The sequence below is a fragment of the Chaetodon trifascialis genome, chromosome 17 (assembly GCF_039877785.1).
Source record: "Chaetodon trifascialis isolate fChaTrf1 chromosome 17, fChaTrf1.hap1, whole genome shotgun sequence".
Classification (NCBI taxonomy): domain Eukaryota; kingdom Metazoa; phylum Chordata; class Actinopteri; order Chaetodontiformes; family Chaetodontidae; genus Chaetodon; species Chaetodon trifascialis.
In genome coordinates, this window is record NC_092072.1 from 24,157,528 (window position 1) to 24,177,980 (window position 20,453).

At 41.1% G+C, this 20,453-nt stretch overlaps 1 protein-coding gene, 1 long non-coding RNA gene and 1 other non-coding gene across 4 annotated transcripts; all 3 read right to left on the reverse strand.

Moving 5' to 3' along the window:
• Positions 1-294: 294 nt before the first annotated feature.
• On the reverse strand, positions 295-8,222 carry c17h6orf47 (chromosome 17 C6orf47 homolog). Its single transcript, XM_070985140.1, has 3 exons — positions 7,954-8,222; positions 6,255-7,686; positions 295-3,072 (listed from the first exon to the last, which is right to left on the reverse strand). Exon 2 carries the CDS (start codon positions 7,179-7,181, stop codon positions 6,261-6,263), a length of 921 nt encoding a protein of 306 aa, XP_070841241.1. The 5' UTR covers positions 7,182-7,686; positions 7,954-8,222; the 3' UTR covers positions 295-3,072; positions 6,255-6,260.
• Positions 8,223-9,030: 808 nt separating this feature from the next.
• Positions 9,031-12,781, reverse strand: LOC139346409 (uncharacterized). 2 transcript variants are annotated; one of them, XR_011603252.1, is made up of 7 exons: positions 12,687-12,781; positions 11,763-11,856; positions 11,268-11,446; positions 11,036-11,070; positions 10,011-10,566; positions 9,734-9,771; positions 9,031-9,603 (listed from the first exon to the last, which is right to left on the reverse strand). It is a non-coding gene; the product is annotated as an uncharacterized lncRNA (long non-coding RNA). The 2 variants fall into 2 exon arrangements; XR_011603253.1 differs by lacking the exons at positions 11,036-11,070; positions 11,268-11,446; positions 11,763-11,856; positions 12,687-12,781 and having other exon boundaries at positions 10,011-10,305; positions 10,499-10,764.
• Positions 10,926-10,991, reverse strand: LOC139346428 (small nucleolar RNA SNORD52). The gene has a single exon (XR_011603255.1). It is a non-coding gene; the product is annotated as a small nucleolar RNA SNORD52 (small nucleolar RNA).
• Positions 12,782-20,453: the final 7,672 nt, after the last annotated feature.

Consider the following 20,453-nt stretch of genomic DNA (forward strand, 5'->3'; position numbering starts at 1 on the left):
CTTTCCAAGTTGAAATTACATCATGGGCATCAGTGAGGCCCTTCATCCTTATTTAAGGAAGCTGTTTCTTGCTTTCTTTATATGGGATTATCAGTGTCAGTATCACTGCAATACAAGTTCTATATAAGAAAACGATGAATAAACAGCAACAAACATTTGTAGATATTGTCACCTTCTTGGGACTCAGATTGTTACTAGAAATTTGGTGAAAAAGCCCAAGATATTCAGACATTCTCTCTATGGATGTCTGCAGCTGCCAATACTAAAATGGAATCTTGAAATGAAATAAAAATTGAAATTTTCAAAATCAAATTTTAATGATTGAAAATGCATCAATACTGGCAAAATTCAAATGAAAACAGTGACAAATCATTTTCAGTACACTGCAACATGACACCATAATAACAATGAAACTGACTTTTTGTAGACAATGTGAAACCTTAACTACACATTTTAAATTAACCTATTTTAACTTGTTACAAGTGAACTTAAAAACAGTGTCATAGTGGCACAATGTTCACAGGCCTTTCATGAAATCTGTCAAAGTGAAAAAAATACTACTTAGACAAATTCCATGTTACTTTCAGTAGTAACAATACAAATCAAATCATAATTCAAATTCATAAACCTCATGGAGTCATTTTCAAATTATGTTTTGTCATACTATGAATTAAAAGCCCAAAGACAACTAAATTTACTATCACTCACAATCAAAAACAGCAAACTCACAACAGAAAACAAAAGACCTAAACACCAAATAATGAAGATTAATGAAATGTCCTTTTCATGTTCAGTTTGCACATTTTCAGCAATTTGAAAATGAAAATAAAATCACTTCACATTCAATTTCATAATGGCATTGTTAGGCTTAGAAGTACAATTGGACATACTCGCCAAGTTTTTATTTGAATTTGCCTGCAGTTGTTGCATTTTTATGAAAATGTCATTTTAACATTTGTATTCTGATTAAGTCATACATCATGTGCTTACAAATCAATTAGATGAAATTACTTCACTCCAGTATCACATTTGTGATCTGGTAACAAATGTGATACAGAGTGATGTAAATCTAAAGCATGACAAAGAACTCTAAAAACACATTTGTGGAGAGTGTGTGTGGCCCAAATTCCCACTAAAAAAATCTGAAAACATTTCAAACAATATCATAGCACAGAAAATGACATAAGGCAAAAAAAAAACAAAAAAAAAAAAAACAACCGTGCACAGAAAACACATTAAAAAGGTATGTGTACAATCTCAATTTAATGAAGTACATGTACTGTATGTGGTTACGTTTTCAGGAAGTGCCTCCTTAAGGTCAGACAGGGCTGTCAATTCAATACAGTATGTGAAAATATATACAGTACAAAACATCCTCACCAGTACAAGTGATGAACATTTGATGATTTATAGCTGTAAACAGGTAGAAACCATCAGAGTGTTGAAGCCACTTCTTCTATGGCTATCAGATGATTATTCGATAATAGCAAATAACAAAGAAAAACTGAACCAACCACTGAATTCAATTAGTCTTAGGTTTCTAAATACACATTTTATTTTGAGGAAATCACAATATGAGGACGATGCTGAGTTAAGGAGATCTTATGACTTTAATATGCTGCATTTGTAGTGTATGTGTGCTTAATTTACAGGCGTCTAAACCTATAGGTCAGCAGTGGTGGTTGCTACTTGCTTGTCCCTCATCCCAGGCTTCCCCTCCCTTGACGAAATTTGGATTTTCAGTCCAGCAAAGGCACATACATACTAGTGTTCTGTTAAACAAAATTGGCTTACACCTGGAAAGGGATGGGATGTCACAAGTCTGATGCAGGTAATAGTCAGCAGCTTGATTACAGATTACAAACAGCGATATTGCAGTTTGCATACCATGAATGCAATGTAAAAAAAACTAGGTGATGACACAGCTAGAGTAACTCCTCCATTTCCAAACACAGAGTTTCTGGTGATCAAGTGTGAATTTGCAGGTCAAAGTTGAGCCAAGGGCGGGCAAATTCAAGCTGTAATTATCTGTTAATTGAGTTTCAGGTTAATTAAATACGAGGTGAATATGTGCAGTGGAGACATGTAATGTGGCTGTACATTCAATGAGAAAGATGGTAGTGAAAGACAACTCATACTGACGCTTAAGAACAGACACTACAGCATCTGGTTAAAACTGCACTTCATTTGCACTTGACAATTGTATTAAACCTTATAATGTAGACTTCAGAATTAAGTTAATTTTAAAGCTTATCCCACAGGGAGTGAACACTGGTTGAGTCTTGTTCTGCTCTATGTGGGAGCAGTTTTCCTGTGGTCTTACAGGCACTGAAAATGTTGTTGCTGAAATAGTTTGTCTGAAAGTCTGTGCCGTTGCTGAATACTCACAGTACACCTATGTGAAAACTGTACTCAAACAATACCCTACATGTCCTCTTTAAAACATAGTTTTATGTATCTACTTATTTTACCTACTTTTTTTAATTAATCCAGTGGTTTGTATCGGTTTGCAATCATTTCCTCTTGATGGTGATGTCTAAAATTTCTGCTTATTCAGGCCATGTATTTTGTTCAAATCAACAACGCACCAACAATGCACCAAAGGCAATCACCTGGTTCCAAACAAGGTGACTGTCTCACAGTGAATCATAAGAAAATTAGCCCAACAGGACAAGAAATAAAATTGAAACATGGTAAAACGCAACAGAGCATTCCATAAATACTGCGCATCTATCTCTTTCTTCGACTAAATAATCATTTCTTCAACATTCATGACCCCTATTATTTCTGATCCTGATCATAGTAGTAGTACAACATGAAGACAAAATGAGGGCACACCTCTATAAAATGGAGATCAATGGTGTTGAATATAAGGTGACATAAAGTACATATTCTACAAGTTTGTAATGAGTGTGCAATACAATGCTTAAGTCCCACTGCAGAAAACAGTGTTGCAGTGAAAAGTCTCTCTGTCGTCCCACCGCTGTGATGTCAAATACATGAAGGAGGTCTGGTACATGTGGACTGATGTTGGTGGACTCCTGAACAGACAGCAACTTACAACTCCACTGTCTGTGGAAAAAACACAAACCTCTTTATAAAGAGCTAATCTGGAAAACACATACACACGTTAAACACACACAACACTAAGACAGCCTACAAAGTCCTACAGGTAGGCAGGCAGTCCTACCAGCAGTTAAGATGATCAGCTAGGTTGCAAACAAACCTCCAGGTTAGTGTCTGATCCTCTGACTGCTTGACTTTCTTGACCTGGTGCACAGTATATTATAGTATTTATTTCAACAAAAGCAGAAAAGCATCAAACTAGTTTTAAGATGGCCTTACTGTGAATGTGTGCATTATATGCCAGGAGAGAGAGCAGCACGACACTGCTGTGTCTGAATTCTGAAGTGTGAACTTCAATAGCCATTTCAACAAATATGCTTTTAATTGACACTTTGCTAAGCCCCCTTAGTTGTTGTTGCACCATAGTGTGGTATAAAATGTCAAAACAATGACAGCTTATTAAAAGGTTTTTCTTCTAGTTCGAATTCTAATATTGCTTGAATTGTCAGGATGTTTACTACAGAAGAAAAATGTACTTCAACGTGCAATTTAGGCTATCTTTATTGTTGTTTATTTAGATAGTGTGCTTCACTTTTACAAGAGAGAAGGAAGCCATGAGTTTGGCAAATGCAATGGTATCTATTGCAAGTTACTCTAAATTCTGATATAGTTGCAGCTTGGCTCACACACTGACCTAAGTTGAATTCATTCCTTACACATTTGCTGAAGTTTGAGTTTTTTGAAAGATTTCAAAAAAGACACAACCCTCCAAACTCTTGAGATAATGGGTATGCGCACCTCATCAACGCATAGAGAAATGCAAAGCTTGTTAGGCCTGCTGGTGCCTAGTTACAGTTACTGGAGTAGTTGCTGTCCGGGATGGGGTTTAGCAAAGGGTCGATCCAATGTTAAAAAATACACCAAAATGTATGAGAACTTACTTAAGTAAAAGTGCAGATGTATTCAAAAGTAAAAGTATTCTTCTGAACAAAAAGTACCCTGTGACTTATATTTCTTATACAGAGTTGCATAGTTTAATCTCTATTACATAAACTGGAAATATGTTTTGAACTTGAAATCTGAATCTGCAAAGTAACCATTAAGTGGCACAGCCAAAAGGATACTGGATTTCGGAGACCAACACAAATATTGATATTTGGGAGCTTCAAAAATGCAATAACGATATGTCCGCCAAAACTAATTTCTTCAATTGTCTGATCTTGTCTTTATTGACCAAGAATGTGTGCACACACAAGGAATTTGACTTTATATTTACCAATATATATGCATATGATTGGCCAATATACAGTATCAAAACTGTCGTGCGGCTGTCAGATAAATGTTGTTACTAGGGATGCACCGATCCGATATTGGTATCGGTATCGGACCCGATATTGAAGAAAATTCTAGATCTGGTATTGGTGACATAGAGCTCGGTACATGGGGACCCATCTATTCAGTCTAACGCTGTGCTGTAGGCACTGTGAGGGGTGTCATGCACAAGCAACATGCAGTGCTGAAGCGCACATGAAGTGGACCACATTGTTTTCTAAATGAAGCGAGCGAAAGGATCGGCTATCTGGAACTTTTTCACACTGCCTCAGCCCACAAACTCAACGGCTACTTGCAATACCTGCACAGTAAATGTTCCAAGAGGCAGTGGTAAAACATCAAGTTATAACACAACCACAAATCTCTCAAGCCTCACGCATTGAGCAGAGATACACGCATTTCAACCCATTCACACACTCACACGCCACACCTTGTATTTCTCACACAAAGAAATTACCAGGATAATGCCCACCAAGTTGCGCTGCTATTTTTTATAACAGTGAACAGGTAGAAGAATTAGTGATGTGTCGGTCACGTACAAAACTGCTCTTAGAGCCGCTCTTTGAAGTGAACGATCTAAGCTGGCTACTGCCTGGGAGCCGGAACAGGAGCCGCTTTGTTTTTAATTGTTTTTTTTTTTTTTTCTCAACATTTTTTCTGTTCAAGCCGCACGTGACTGGTCAGCTACATGATGTGTGGTGGCTTCTGTGCGTATGCAGGGGTTACAGACACAGCACACACGCACACACACACACACACACACACACACACACACACACACACACACACACTAAAAAATGCTGAATTAAATAAATAATTATACGAATTTATGTGTCATTTATGAGATTAGACCATCCCCGTTTAAAAAATAGGAAAGAAAGTCTGATGCACAAAAGAATGATCCAATCGTCTTTTCCACACAATGAGAAATACCATTTGTTAGGTAATTCAGCGCTGTTTTTCTGTATCGGCATTGGATCAGTATCGGCCGATTACTAAACCTCAGATATTGGTATCGGTATCAGAGCTGAAAAAAGCGGATTGGTGCATCTCTAGTAGTGACTCCACTACAAGCACAAGACTTGCAATGTAGTGAAATATAGGTATAAAATAGCAGAAACTGTAAACAGTCAACTAAAGTAGAAGTACTCAAAATCGTACATACATATAGTACTGGAGTAAACATACTTGCATGCCACAAATGTCTAACAGTCCACAAAGACTTATAAAATGCATCTATAGAATGGAATTAATCAATTACAGACACTATTCAAGATTCATACACATATTCATGAAATACTTTTTGGAGAATATACCCTCACACAATCAAGAAAGTAATGGGATTTAAAAAAAAAGATATTTCAAATATTGGAGTATGTATTATCGCCACCATGAAAGCGAGTCTCTCTCACTATGGCTGTCAAGGATTACAGGCCTGTGGCCCTGAACAGGGATCATCAGGCTTCATTATGCATCCTGGAGGTTTGAGGATCACCCAAACTGGAACATGTATCTGTGAACCTTCACCTAACCTATTTCAAGTCAAGAGGTAGCTTGCAGCAACTTTAAAGCTTGGTTAAAGCCAAACTGACTTAAGATAAACTACCTACACAGATAATACAACAGCTTCAGCAGTCTAGCAGCAGCAGTTTATCACTGGCTCCTGTTTGTTTTTCATAGTGATGTAGTTCTTTTAGATTTTTGCTTTGACAGCTTTTGTAATTCCAATTCCAATTATGCACTCATAAAAAAATAGTGATGTAACCTGTCAGAGAAGAGAAATCCAAATTTGGTAACTTTTAGCAGGTTAGAAAATGTAACCTTAACCTCACCACCAGAAGAATGAAAGGGCTCACCTCAAGTTAACTTGTATTCACCTTATCCTTAACAGACACAGGCTTGTCTAAATGTCCTCTACTGTATTTTTTTTCATCAGCCTCCTTGCCCTCCTCGTCCCTTTCTTCTTTTTCTTCTTCCGAGCCAAGGATCACACTCTGTCGAACACTGACAGAGATTACTAATGCCTGTATGATGCCATAGATGAAAGCAAACTGAGGGAGATACTCCTGGATCAACCAAAGTAATCCTGCCATTCCAACTGTGGAGACAAAAAACATTGCCATACCATGAAACCACAGCCTCAGTGCTCCCTGGACCCCCAACACCTCCAAGATCAGCTTGGCGGGGGGGGACACAGTCCACAGGAAGCCGACGACAAACAGGTCAAACAAGTGGCGGAGGAAGTTGAAACAGATCTCGTGGTGCTCGGGAAGGATTTCCACCTTCCAGCTGTGCACAAAGAGCCGAAAAGGGGATGTCAGCTGAGGGGCAGGAGGGGTAGGGGATGGAGGAGGCGTGCCGTAGTCGGAAATGTCTCCATCAATATCATGGTCCCACACATCTCCACTCTGACCATCTCGTTTCCTTTGTCTAAGTTTGCTTGGCTCCATTTTTCTTGGCCATGAAAGGTAAGAAGTTGGGAGATATCTCCACCATCTCGAAACATGCTCTGAATTTACCTCTGTCTCCAGTTTCCCTGTGCCAAGATCTTCAATTTCCATGGGATGAAGCTTCTCCTGCGCCTCCCAGTACTCCTCTACTGAACTACTTTGGTCACTGTGACGTCTCCACCCTCCCCAGATCCAAGAGGTCCAGCCCCTGCGGCCCCAGCCATCACCACCATGCTTTTGGTCCTCAGCTATCACAGTTGTTGTATTCTCTGACATGGCACTGCTCCCCCACGAGCAGGCCCACCCCCATGCTTTGTCCACCACAGCTGTCATGGTTTCTTGCTGAACTGGTTGAAGTGTGATTAAAATTGGCAGACACGGAGTTCTCAGCTCCTCTTGCTTAACTTGGCCAGGCAGCTCACGGAGTTTACTGCAAAAGCATGCATGAACTACCACTTCAGTTGTGAAGTTGTAATACTTGTTTAGAAGGGCTCAGGTCAGGGCAAAAAGACGTCCTCGAGTCATAGACACACCTTTGGGTGTGTTTGAGCATTTAATCAGAGAAAGGGGTGACCTTTCCTTACATTACTGACGAAACCCTTAATAAAATTTAAGAGTCAATCTTCTCGTCTACATCTCTTCGGTTTAACCAGGCTACCTTTGAAGCTGCCGTTACATGCTTGAAAAGCAAGTTACCACCGGCTAGCTAGAAGTGACTCGGCTGAGCTGACCCAAGGATTCAGCTAAATAACGCCAGCTGACGAACGTTTACGTTAGTGCTTGACAAACTTGTTTAACTTTTTCAGTCTCCAGAAACTCATTGCTTCACTCTTCATGCCTGCAAATAAAACACACATACATTTGGTTAAACATTAAATCTTCCAATTCCACGTCATCATCAGTGCGAGTTGGCGTTAGCTAATATTACATAGATCTTGACAGATGTCGTAGCTAACCTACGGGTTTTTTACTGGAAACTAATATTGGTTAGCAGCTACGTAAGATGATTCAACGTTTAGCAACAAATTTCGAGAAAACATTCATCTACTTTTCGGTGTCTCTACTGTAAGGTTAAGGTGACGTTAGATAATGAATAAATGCTTACCATCACCGACGTTAGCTTGAGTCTGGCTGTTAACTTAGACCATAGCTAGTCCGTCTTGCTAGCATCAAATAACGACAGACAGCTCAAGTTCCCAAACTTCTGGATGTCGTGCTGTAATACACCGTGTTCAGAAAGTCAACATCCTAACAGAATTACCTGGCTTTATGTATCATTAACAGTACTGCTAGACAGCAAAACTACAACGGAAGGGTCCACCTGCCAAGTCGGCTGGGTCGTTTACCTAATTGCCAGAACAAAGAACACGGACTACCGGTTCGTTTTCTTCCTTCAAAATAAAACCATGGTTGACGATCTGCGGTTCGTGCGGCACGAATACAAACTGGAATAGATCATTGCGCAAGAGCCTCTGTCCCCTCCATGGAAGGCTCGTTGCACACAAAGATTACCTGTACTTATTCCGCGTTAACAAATGTAACGATAGTAACTACTGTAATAGACCTCCGTAGCACCATCGTAGAGTTATAGGATGCAGTTATGTTATTCACATGCGCTTCCTAATCGCACAGGCATGGTTTAGCTTCTGCAAACATGCAATCGTTGCGATTGAACAAGTTAAAAAGGGCTTCTGTGATATTTTAACCATTAACAGGCCTCTATATGCAACTGTATTGGCTGAAATTACGTCAGAAAGTAGTTTCGGCACATCAATCTATTTACGGTTAGCCGAATCATGACGTGGTGCATGACATAGACATACGTTCGACTTTAATAAAGGTATTCTGGGTGCATACTATCTTATCGGTCCCTTTTAAGTTGTCTTACAGTCATTGGATGATTGATATTTAAGCCAAAGGGGTTGAGTTGAACTACTAACTGCAGCAATGAACTCTAGTGATCATATTTGCATGTAAAAATCAATCTGCAGTGCAACTACAATTAAAAATACAGCGAAGTACAAAGTAACCAACAAGTTTTCAACTACCACGTAAGTGTAGTGTACCGTCTACATCAAAGCATCTTGTATTACAGCAAACAGTGTTTTATTGTGATTCATTTTATTGGAATCAATGTCCCATCACTGAGGTGAAAAAAAGAAGCCTTGAGTCCTTGTGCTGTCAACCATTTATTTGAAATTTCCTTAAGCACACCTGCATTACAAGGGTTAAAGCCATTTCAATAGCAGGGGGCTCTGTACAGACAGGACAGGGGACAACTCTTAAAAGGACCAGTACGTATTCAGTAGATTCAGTGGCATCTCGTGAGACTGAAACCAACTAAATACCCCTCACTTCACCATCTCCTTCCAAATATGTAGAACATACAGCAGCCACTAAAAATGTGAAAGACTTTCTAGGGCCAGTGTTTGGTTGTCCGTTCTGGGCGAGTGCAGAAAGAGTATGGCTTAACATTGTTGACTCCATAAAGGAGGACCCACTCCCTCTGTAAATATAAAAAGTGCTCATTCTAAGGCAATGAAAACAATTCTTGTTTTCCAGTGGTTACACACAAACGAAAAACAATTATTGATATTATATTCCAGTTCTACCAATAGATCCCTTAAATTCTACACACTGGACATTTAAATGAATAGCAATGTATCCCAACAGTTATGAATGCTTCCATTTCCTGGAGGCTATATATTGACCATCTCCGAAGCTTGTGGTGGTCCAAACACACAAGTTGCAGCACCTGTGAAGGGACATTAAATCTTAGGCACAACATCACATCACTGAAAAATGCACTCACCGTAAAAGAACAAGTCCTCAAATCTCTAGGGAAACTCTGCAAAGTCTCTTAACACTGTCAAATTACTACTAACCTGGTCCATTTGTGTCCAAATGTATTCCAGCTTGGCTGCTGCAGTCTTACCTGACAAGACAGAAATATCAGTGATTTTAATACCAGTGTTTAGCTTACACCAATTCTTCCAACAGTCTGAGTGTCTCAGTGCGCTGCGAGTAGACTTCAGTTAAGATCAGTCGAACCGAATAACTGCATCATCATTGACCAAACTCAGACAAGAGCCACGGGATGAAAGGCATTCTAAGCCCTGCTGTACCACTAACCACAATACCATGAGAGACGTTGGTACTTACAGCTGTGGAAACAGGATGCAGACTCCTTGCTGTCAGTATGTGGACAAGATACAAGAGAAGTCAACCATGTTTATTAATACAACCAGGTAAAAACAAGGAAAGTTCAGGGGCCATGCCAGCATGGCCAGATGTTTCAGTCCATCTACTGCAATCGCACTTCAAAATTTGAAAAACAAATAGTCCCCATGAACACTCTTCAATAAGGTCCTGGACAACTAGGTCGTTAGAGTCCCCCAGATACTTTTAGAGCTCAGACTTACCTTGAACAGCAAACTCCATCTCCTAGTTTAAACACCTGGTGAATACAGACAGAACATTGATGGACCACCTCTATCTTTGAAGTTTGTTTCGAGAATCAGTAATATGCATGATCAGTGCACTGTGAAAGAGCTTCATTGTATAATCAGAGACTCTAGTCTTGTGAATCATCATAGTAGCATATTGGTTGTCACAGCAATCATTCTGTGCCACCCCATCTTGATACTTACCATCAGTTCACAGCTTCAGATTATCTGCTTCCTCAGGGTCGGAATACAGTACTCAGCAATCTGCATGTCTGAATGACAAGAAAATTGGAAAGCGTTTCTGTAATTCTGCTGAGCCAAACTTTCAAGTTTTGAAATCTACAATCTAAATTCCACTGAAACAATACAGCACAAACTTTGTCCACATGTGTCACAGGACAAAATGTTTCCATTGAAGCGGACATGATGTAATGATCAACCAACTAAAGTTTCAGATGTGTGATTTTGTGATGTGGAGAAAAAAAAACAAAACAAATAAGACAAAGGCTATGTTGTATATATACTAAGAACTATTGTAAGTAAAAATTTAAAAAAAGGCTAGCAGTATTATATGGTCTACATGACTTGCAGTAAGCATGTTAAAACATACCACATCACTGGTGTGGTTATGTGGTCAGGGCTTCATGAAAACTTCATAATTTTCTCAGAGACTCTAGTCTATGAATTCATCATTCCACATCACAGGAGCACAGAACAGAGACTTTAAGACCCCAGATTTACCTTGAACAGCAGTCTCCATCTCCTACTTTAAACACCTGGTGAGTATAGAGACAATATTATTGGACCAGCTCTAATTTTAAGGAAGTTTGTTTCGAGAATTAGTAATATGCATGATCAGTGCACTGTGAAAGAGCTTCATTGCATAATCAGAGACTCTAGTCTTGTGAATCATCATAGTAGCATATTGGTTTTCACAGCAAATCATTCTGTGCCACACCATCCTGACACTTACCATCAGTTCACAGCTTCAGATTATCTGCTTCTTCAGGGTCAGAATACAGTACTCAGCAGTCTAGAATTAAACCGTTCCTTCAGTGCTCTGAGGAGGGTGATGAAGCTGCTACATCCATCTTTAGTGTGCTTCTGAAACATCAGAGCCAGTCAATTCCATGACAATGAAGCTGTTCTATGCTGTAATAAAACATTCAATATTTGTTAGTTCCCTTCAAGTCTCATGAACACATTAAACAAACATCTGCATCAGATTGGGGGTGCGACCCTATAGAAAACAGGAGTGTTTTCCATTTGTTTTAGAATGAACCAATTCTTGTGTAAAAGCTTGTATTTTTATCTGTCATTTTCTTTACTTTTTTATTGCATCCTGCTTAAAAGTAGCAGAGTTACCAATGAAAAATCCAATGAAAAGTGTGGGCTATCCCAAAAGCTAGCTATTAAAGTTGCATTCCTTAGCCCAAAATGTCTAAAAACCCTGACAGTTTCCAGTCACCTCATTCATCCATCTGCAAACTTTCTTCTCTGGGAGTTCTTTGGACACTCAGCCTTCATCTTAGAAGACTCAATGACGAGACTCATTCTGTAGTCTGTAGAGAGAATGAAGAGCTCAGAAATTGAAGACAGTTCTTCTACTTCTCATGCATGAGAATGGCCACACACCACTTACAACCCATGGCCCTACAGTATATGTAATCATCATTTTGCTGTTGATTAAGTAAACACCCTAAAAAACCTGCCTACTGAAAATCAATAATAATGGTAAATACCACTTGGCAGATTGATTTTTTTTCCTCTATTCAGCCTAATGTCATAGTTTAAGACTGAAAACTCCAGAGCTGATGTTGTGTGACCATTTAATAGAGCAAATAATGAGCAATAACTATAGAAAGTGAAAATTAGCTTAATCATATCATAGACTATTAAATACTTACTCTGTAATTTATTACTGCATGAAAAACGTGGGGCTCTCTGCTGGCCATTTTAGACAACACTATCTAGGAAGGACCACTGTCCATTTTCGCACACACTAGACTATTTATTCAGGCTAACTACCTCCCTTCTTAAATTACAGTTCCTGTGCTTGCATGTTCTGTTACTGAATGGCCATTCTATCGAATTGGCTTTTATTTTGACTTTACACTTCATTTCCTGTCAGCCGTTCTACTGTCTAACACAAAAGCCAGACACGAAACCGACAGTTTCTTTGTTATCGGTGTTTACGATTTGTTTCGTTGTTCAATTACAAATTAATTATGGATTATGATCCTTATCCTCCCATTAGGGTGCGGTCTAACCGTCATACCACGTGCTGAGTATTACAGATGTAATGTTAAATTAGACACTTCTGTTCGTCCAATGACGACTACATTCGCCTTAAAGGATCTTGAGGAAAAGATTCAAAATGAATTACACTTACCTTTCAGCGTCTCCTATAAAGTATTACCATTCGTCGTAATGTCTGATGACAAGGGACACACACCCTCACCCTAACTGACCCAACCACCAAAGGCTGAACACTCCGACGCACGTGGATTATATATAAGCGGGTCCTTCACTGCAAGGCGTGCTTTGGGTGTCCTGAATACTGCCTGTCATAGACGCTCACGAAAAATGACACAGCAAATTGTACTCGAAACACCATGAATTAAATGTATATTTCAAGACAGGGAAAGTTCAGGAACATTACTAAATAATGGCCATTTTCAACATGGATATATTTTTTTCGTTTGGATTGATTTGAACAAATGATTGGACTGATTTGAACAAATGATAAGAAATGATGTGCTATTTGAATTCATTAGATGCCTCAGGATGAGTAATGACAACATCGAATGCAAAAGGACAAAGTAATAAAATAAAAAAAAATGTATTCCTTTATATACCCGGATTTTCGACTGAACAGTAACTCCTGTTGCAAACTGCCTTGTTACGTGGTACAAACTTATGTTTGTGTTTTTCCCGTCTGCTGTCAGCCTTATCAACAAGGCCCGGGACCCCCCCGACACTCTTCACAATCCACCTCTGCCTCTACTTGTTACATTAACGCTCAGCTTGGATTTTCCTTTTTTTTTTTTTTTTTTTTTTTTTAAATTTTATTTATTTATTTATTTATTTTTTTGTGGTCCGGATTTTTTTTTTTTTAAACAAACTTTATTGTATTTTCAACAATACAATATAGGAACAAGAACATGATTTGCCAGGGGGTTACCTGCATATTGACAAATTTCACACAAAGACACTGAAAAGAGTACACAACTGAAGGGTCTTGGTGGCTTTACTGTTAGTTGAGTCTTTGATGGTCTTGATATATTGTTTGGTTTCATTTTTAAAGAATGAAAAGCAGGGATTTTTGTTCATGTAACGACATTTGTGAATATGCCATTTAGCTAGAATAATAATCAGGTTAATAACATAGTACTGTTTATGTTTGGAGGGTGTAAAAGAGAAGAAGCCGAATAAAATATTTTCAAAACAAAGGGTAAAGTCATTTTCAATAAAAGAACAAATAAAGTTGCAGACATCCACCCAAAAATTGTTGGAGAAAGGACAGGACCAAAACAAATGAAAGACATCCTTGGGGCATCCCAGACAGAAAGAGCATGTAGTATCATCACAATTCCCAAAACGTTGCAAAAAAAAAGGTCTTACAGGGATAGACTTTGTGGATCAGTTTGTAAGATACTTCTTTGATTTTATTGTTAATCATAAATTTGGTTGGTAAAATCCAAATCTTTCCCCAGTCAAGATTTGGTAATAAGTTATTCCAATAAGTGATTACATAGGGGAGAGACATAATGTCTCTTTGAAATAAAGCACGTATAGCATGTATTGCTGTTACGTGTCATTGAGAAACAAATCATGCCAACTTCAAGCTCAGTCGGATCTATTAACAACACAGGGGCCTGGTCCACTGTGCTCCTAAATAACAAGGAGACACCAGAGGGAATAGCATTAATAACAGTATTAAATTCAACAACAGAAATTAAGATGTTGTGTTTGGAAATAAAGTCTTCATAGGCAAAAAATAAACCATTGGAATCAAATAGCTGATGGACCAGAAATATATCGTGAGTGAACCAATCAGAGTAAAATAACGATTTGTTTCTGTGTGTTATGTCTTTATTGTTCCATAGATATTATCTGTGTGGAGAAAAGTTGTGCTTGTAAATTAATGACCATGAAAGAAGCATCTGTTTATGGAAGTTTGACAGTTTCAATGGGATTTTTTCAATTTTGTAATTGCACAATAGAAGAAAACGTAGGCCACCTACTTCAGAAAAGATAAAGTTTGGTATAAAATTCAAAATTGAGGAAGGGTTTTTGATGAAATGCTTCAGCCAGTTGATTTTAAAGGTGTTATTTGAGGTCTGGAAATCTAGGGAGTTGAGGCCACCTTTGTTATAGGTATTCATTATCACAGATTTTCTGATGCAAGAGAAAAAGTATTAATCACATCAATAAGGTAAAGGTATCTGACAGCTATTTTTTTAAAAAGTGTGTCGTATCATCAGCCAACTGGCTTAAGGAGTAAATCTTTCTTTGGTTTGGGTATTAAAGTTATAAGTCCTTGGGTCAAAGTAGGGGGAAGGCATGCGTTGTGAATACATTCTGAAAAGAGAGCGAGGAGGAAGGGTGCCAATTGTTTAGAGAAAGTTTTGTAGAATTCAGAGGTAATACCATCTGTACTTGGAGATTTGTTCAGTTTGAGATGATCAATAGCAGATATAACCTCTTGTATTGTTAGTGGTTTGTCGCAAGATTCTTTTAGGTCAGGATCTATTGACTTAGTGTTCGTGAGAGATTCCATAAACTGACAGGTAAGTTCTTCAGAGTATTTGGAATCATAAAGTTTGCTATAGAAATCCGAGCAACATCTAGCTATCTTTTTGGGATCATCTACAATTTGGCCGTCAATATTTAGTTTTTGTATAGTGTTAAGTTTGGAATGAGAATTTTCAAGCCGGAAAAAGTAAGCAGTATTCTGCTCCCCTTCCTCCATCCACCTCTTTCTACTCCTTAAAGCCCCTTCCGCTTTTAACCTATATAAATTATCTAATTGAAGCTGTAGGTCTATTAAACGATGAGACTTGTTTTCAGTTAAGGTAGCAATGTTTTTTTGTGTCAAGGATGTTATTTCTGAGATGATGTTTTCTTCTTCAGCTTTTTTTGTTTTAGCGATTGAACTATAGTATGTCCTTAGGAATTTAGATAATTCAAATTTTAAAAGTTCCCAGTTACTGCAAAATTTATTTTCAGTTAAAGATTTTTTTCCACTCCTCCTTGAACCGGCACCTTATCGTGGTGGAGGAGTTTGAGCACCCGAATGATCCTAGAGGCTATGTTGTCCGGGGCTTAATGCCCCTGGTAGGGTCTCCCAGGGCAAACAGGTTCTAAGTGACAGGTCAGACTAAGAGCGGTTCAAAAGCCCCTTATGACAGAGAAAAAACAAAGGAAGTGTACGTCGCCCGGATTGGTGTCACCGGGGCCCTACCCTGGAGCCAGGCCTGGGGTTGGGGCTCGCTGGCGAGCGCCTGGTAGCCGGGTCTTTGCCCACGGGACCTGGCTAGAGATAGTCGGGCTCACCTCCACGCACAGTCTGGGCTCTGGAACCCAACTCCTTGAGAGAGGCTGGACTCTCTTCTGGAGTTGCCCGCGGTGAGAGGCGGCGAGCTGGTGTGGTCCGAATGGACCATGTTCTCCACTTCCATTGTTGATGCAGCCCTCCGTAGCTGTGGCCGTAAAGTCGGCGGTGCCTGTCGTGGCGGCAACCCCCGAACCCGGTGGTGGACACCGGAAGTAAGGGATGCCGTCAAGCTGAAGAAGGAGTCCTATCGGGCCTGGCTGGCTCATAGGACTCCTGAGGCAGCTGATGGGTACCGGCAGGCCAAGCGCGCGGCAGCTCGGGCGGTCGTAGAAGCAAAAACTCGGGTCTGGGAGGAGTTCGGGGAGGCCATGGAGGAGGACTACCGGTCGGCCTCGAGGAAATTCTGGCAAACCATTCGGCGCCTCAGGAAGGGGAAGCAGCTTTCTGTCAACACTGTTTACAGTCGAGATGGGCGCTGTTGACCTCGACTGGGGATATTGTCGGGCGGTGGAAGGAATACTTCGAGGATCTCCTCCATCCCACTGTCATGTCTTCCGTAGAGGAAGCAGAGACTGGGGACTTGGAGGTCGATTCATCCATCACCAGGGCTGAAGTCACTGAGGTAGTTTGAAAGCTCCTCAGTAGCAAAGCACCGGGGGTGGATGAGATCCTCCCTGAGTACCTCAAGTCTCTGGATGTTGTAGGTTTTTCTTGGTTGACACGCCTCTGCAACATCGCGTGGCAGATGGGGACAGTGCCTCTGGACTGGCTGGTGGTCCCTCTTTTTAAAAAGGGGGACCGGAGGGTGTGTTCCAACTTTCGGGGGATCACACTTCTCAGCCTCCCTGGGAAAGTCTATTCCAGGGTACTGGAGAGGAGAATCCGGCTGATAGTCGAACCTCGGATTCAGGAGGAACAATGCGGTTTTCTTCCTGGCCGTGGAACACTGGACCAGCTCTATACCCTCCACAGGGTGCTTGAGGGTTCATGGGAGTTTGCCCAAACAGTCCACATGTGTTTTGTGGACTTGGAGAAGGCATTCAACCGTGTCCCTCGCGTGATTCTGTGGGAGGTGCTCCAGGAGTATGGGGTTGGAGGCCCTCTATTGAGGGCTGTACAGTCCCTGTACAACCGGAGCAGGAGCTTGGTCCGCATTGCCGGCAGTAAGTCGGACCTGTTCCCGGTGCATGTTGGACTCCGGTAGGGCTGCCCTTAGTCATCGGTTCTGTTCATCAGTTTTATGGACAGAATTTCTAGGTGCAGCCAGGGGCCGGAGGAGGTTTGGGAGCCTCCAGATTTCGTCTCTGCTTTTTGCGGATGATGTCTTGTTGGCTCCCTCGAGCCAGGACCTTCAGCATGCACTGGGGCGGTTCGCAGCCGAGTGTGAAGCAGCTGGGATGAGAGTCAGCACCTCCAAGTCTGAGGCCATGGTTCTCGACCGGAAAAAGGTTGCTTGCTCCCTTCAGATTGGGGGAGAGTTCCTGCCTCAAGTGGAGGAGTTTAAGTTTCTTGGGATCCTGTTTACGAGTGGGGGAAGGATGGAGCGTGAGATTGACAGGCGGATCGGTGCAGCGGCTGCAGTAATGCAGTCGCTGTACCGGTCTGTCGTGGTGAAGAAGGAGCTGAGCCGAAAGCCGAAGCTCTCAATTTACTGGTCAATCTACGTTCCTACCCTCACCTATGGTCATGAGCTTTGGGTCATGACCAAAAGAACGAGGTCCCGGATACAAGCGGCTGAAATGAGTTTCCTCCGCAGGGTGGCGGGGCGCTCCCTTAGAGATAGGGTGAGGAGCTCTGTCACCCGGGAGGAGCTCAGAGTAGAGTCGCTGCTCCTCCACATCGAGAGGAGTCAGCTGACGTGGCTTGGGCATCTTTATCGGATGCCCCCTGGACGCCTCCCTAGGGAGGTGTTCCAGGCATGTCCCACTGGGAGGAGACCCCGGGGAAGACCCAGGACACGCTGGGGTGACTATGTCACTCGGCTGGCCTGGGAACACCTCGGGATCCCCCTGGAAGGGCTGGGGGAAGTGTCTGGGGAGAGGGAAGTCTGGGCGTCCCTGCTCAGACTGCTCCCCCCGCGACCCAGCCCCGGATAAGCGGGAGAAAATTGATGGATGGATGGCACTCATAAGGAGTGGAGAATTAATAAACTACAGGCGCACTCAAAAGGAGTGGGAGAGAACAAAGGGAGCTCCAACAAGGCGGGTTTGAGGCCATGCATGCGCTGAAGCGGCAGGTAGGCACTGTAACACAGGAGCACACGATTAGAGAGAAGAAGAGAAGAAGAAGACATACTTTATTGATCACTCCGCACAACCACATGCATTACATGCACACGCCATGCTTCTGTGAAATTAATTCCTCTGCGTTTGACCCAACCTGGTAGTCCTTCCTCCGCGGCAGACCATGAGCGGTGGGCTGCCAGCCGACAGCGGTGCCGGGGACCCAGTTCCTTCCTGTCACCATTGGTCAGGTTTGTTTTTAGTTGTTAGTTAGTTTTATTTTTTTAATGGAGGATACCCCAGGTGAACACAGCGAGAACATGAAAACTCCACACAGAAAGGCCCCTTTCCTCAAGCAGCAGGCACCGAAGGCATGTGCACCAGGTGGGAATTGAACCCAGGACCTTCTAGCTGTGAGGCGACTGTGTTACCACTATTCCAGTGGTAGTTAAAGGACAGTTAGCATTAGCAAACTTCACAAGGAGAGGAGGAACAGAAACATAGTACTTAGGCTGGGAACAACCAGACACAGCCATGGACAGACGAATAATCCAGCACAGGTAGGGGAGGGCTCTCTCCTTATGTACTGTGCCTAATCAGGAACATGCCTCTCAGGTGAGCCCCTGAGGGGGCGGAGCTGACTGGGTGCAGGGAGACACCCAGCTGCACAGACAGGGGAGAACAGACAGACAACAATAACACTAGGAAAAGGGAAAGGAGACACACTAGGAGTGAACAGGTCAGTAGGATCCTAACACTGTCCACACAACATGCTCTTCAGGAAAGGCAAGTTCAGCTTTTTTTTTTTGTTCTGCTGATGAGAGATTTGGTCACTGCAGAGTGGGCTTTGATTCCAAATTGTCTTAAACGGCAAGATTCTGTGTGCCGTGACAGATTCTTGCCCTGTTCAGCACTGAACTGGTGAGCAATTCCAGCTGCAGTGTTGAACCGATTCCGAGAGCCTTCGCATAATCCTCTCGTGCATTTGTTTTATGTGGATGACCAGCCTTTTTGGGGGACTTAAATTAATCTGTGTCCTTGTAAAGTTTCAATATTCTTGTAATCACAGACTTGGAACACCGAATCACTCTTGCAGTGGGTGAGAGGGTTATCCCTTAGGCTTTCATCTGGACAACATGCTGTCGTGCAGTCTGTCACCTTAGAGGGGCCTGCCATCTTGTAAAGTAACAAGGAGAGCTGCTAAATAAATTGGGTATGTCCAACAATTAAGCAAATTGTCACCAGGTGCCAGATTAACACCAATAACTGGGAGGTATCTGAAAGTGTTCGTGTTAGCATAACTTCATATATATACAAGCAGTGACTTTAAATTTTAGCAAATTATACGTTGTCCGTAATTTTGATCTCTACAATATAAGTATTGGCCGAATTTTCAGCTTCAATACCAGTGACCATCTCCATGACTTGCATGCAGATCTCTTCATTTTTCTTCTCTTACAATCTTTGATCCAAAGACACCACCTCATCTTGTGTCTCTCATGTTCTCTAACTCTCTCTGCTCCAAGTACTCAAATTGTAACTGCATGAATAGACAGGAATTAAAATCCATACAACAGCTTTGACTTAACTTAGCTCTGATAGCTGACATTATAGGTTCCTGCTTGTTCCAGCAGACTGCTGTCAGACCAGTATTAACGTCAGTTAAAAGTTAACTTTAACCCAGCCTGATTCTATCTGGAAAAACAACGGCACAGTGAAACAGACTTAACGTTTGTGGTATGTGAGTTGAGAGCTGACTAAGACATACAAAAAACAAACAAAAATAAAATAAAATAAAATAAAATAAGATCATTTTTAATATCTGTTTTATTTTTCAGTGGAACATTTTCAGTGCCAATATAACTTTTTCCAATAGAAGTCAATGACTGTTGACAAAATTTGCACTCTTGGAAAGTGACTGATTTGCCAGACAAAGTATCCATTGCATGATAGTGTGATGAAAGTTTGAAAAAATGAAATTACATAGTCAAAATACACAGCAAAAACAAACAAACAAACAAACAAACAAACAAACCAATACAATGGTACACCAAAGAAACAATAATACATCAGTCATAATCATATCAAAAAGACCTAAAATATTGCCCTCTGAGGTAAAAGTTATAGACATTCGGCATTAGGCATTAAATCACAAAAAACATAACTAATGCATAGAACTAAATTTCACAATGCCTCCTTACTTTTGAGACACTAAATAAGTTGGGGTTGGACTGGTAGTTGAGTAGTGTCACAGAAGTTAGGAGCATTAAAGCTTAGAGCGGGGTGTTTTTACATTTACTGGCTCTGTATTGTCTACCTGAGGGTAATTCATATACAGAATATAGAATGTGTGAAAGGTCCATCAGGATAGGATGAA

Excerpts from the sequence above, each read along its gene's own strand:
- c17h6orf47 (XM_070985140.1), bottom strand. The coding sequence starts at position 7,181 with ATGACAGCTGTGGTGGACAAAGCATGGGGGTGGGCCTGCTCGTGGGGG.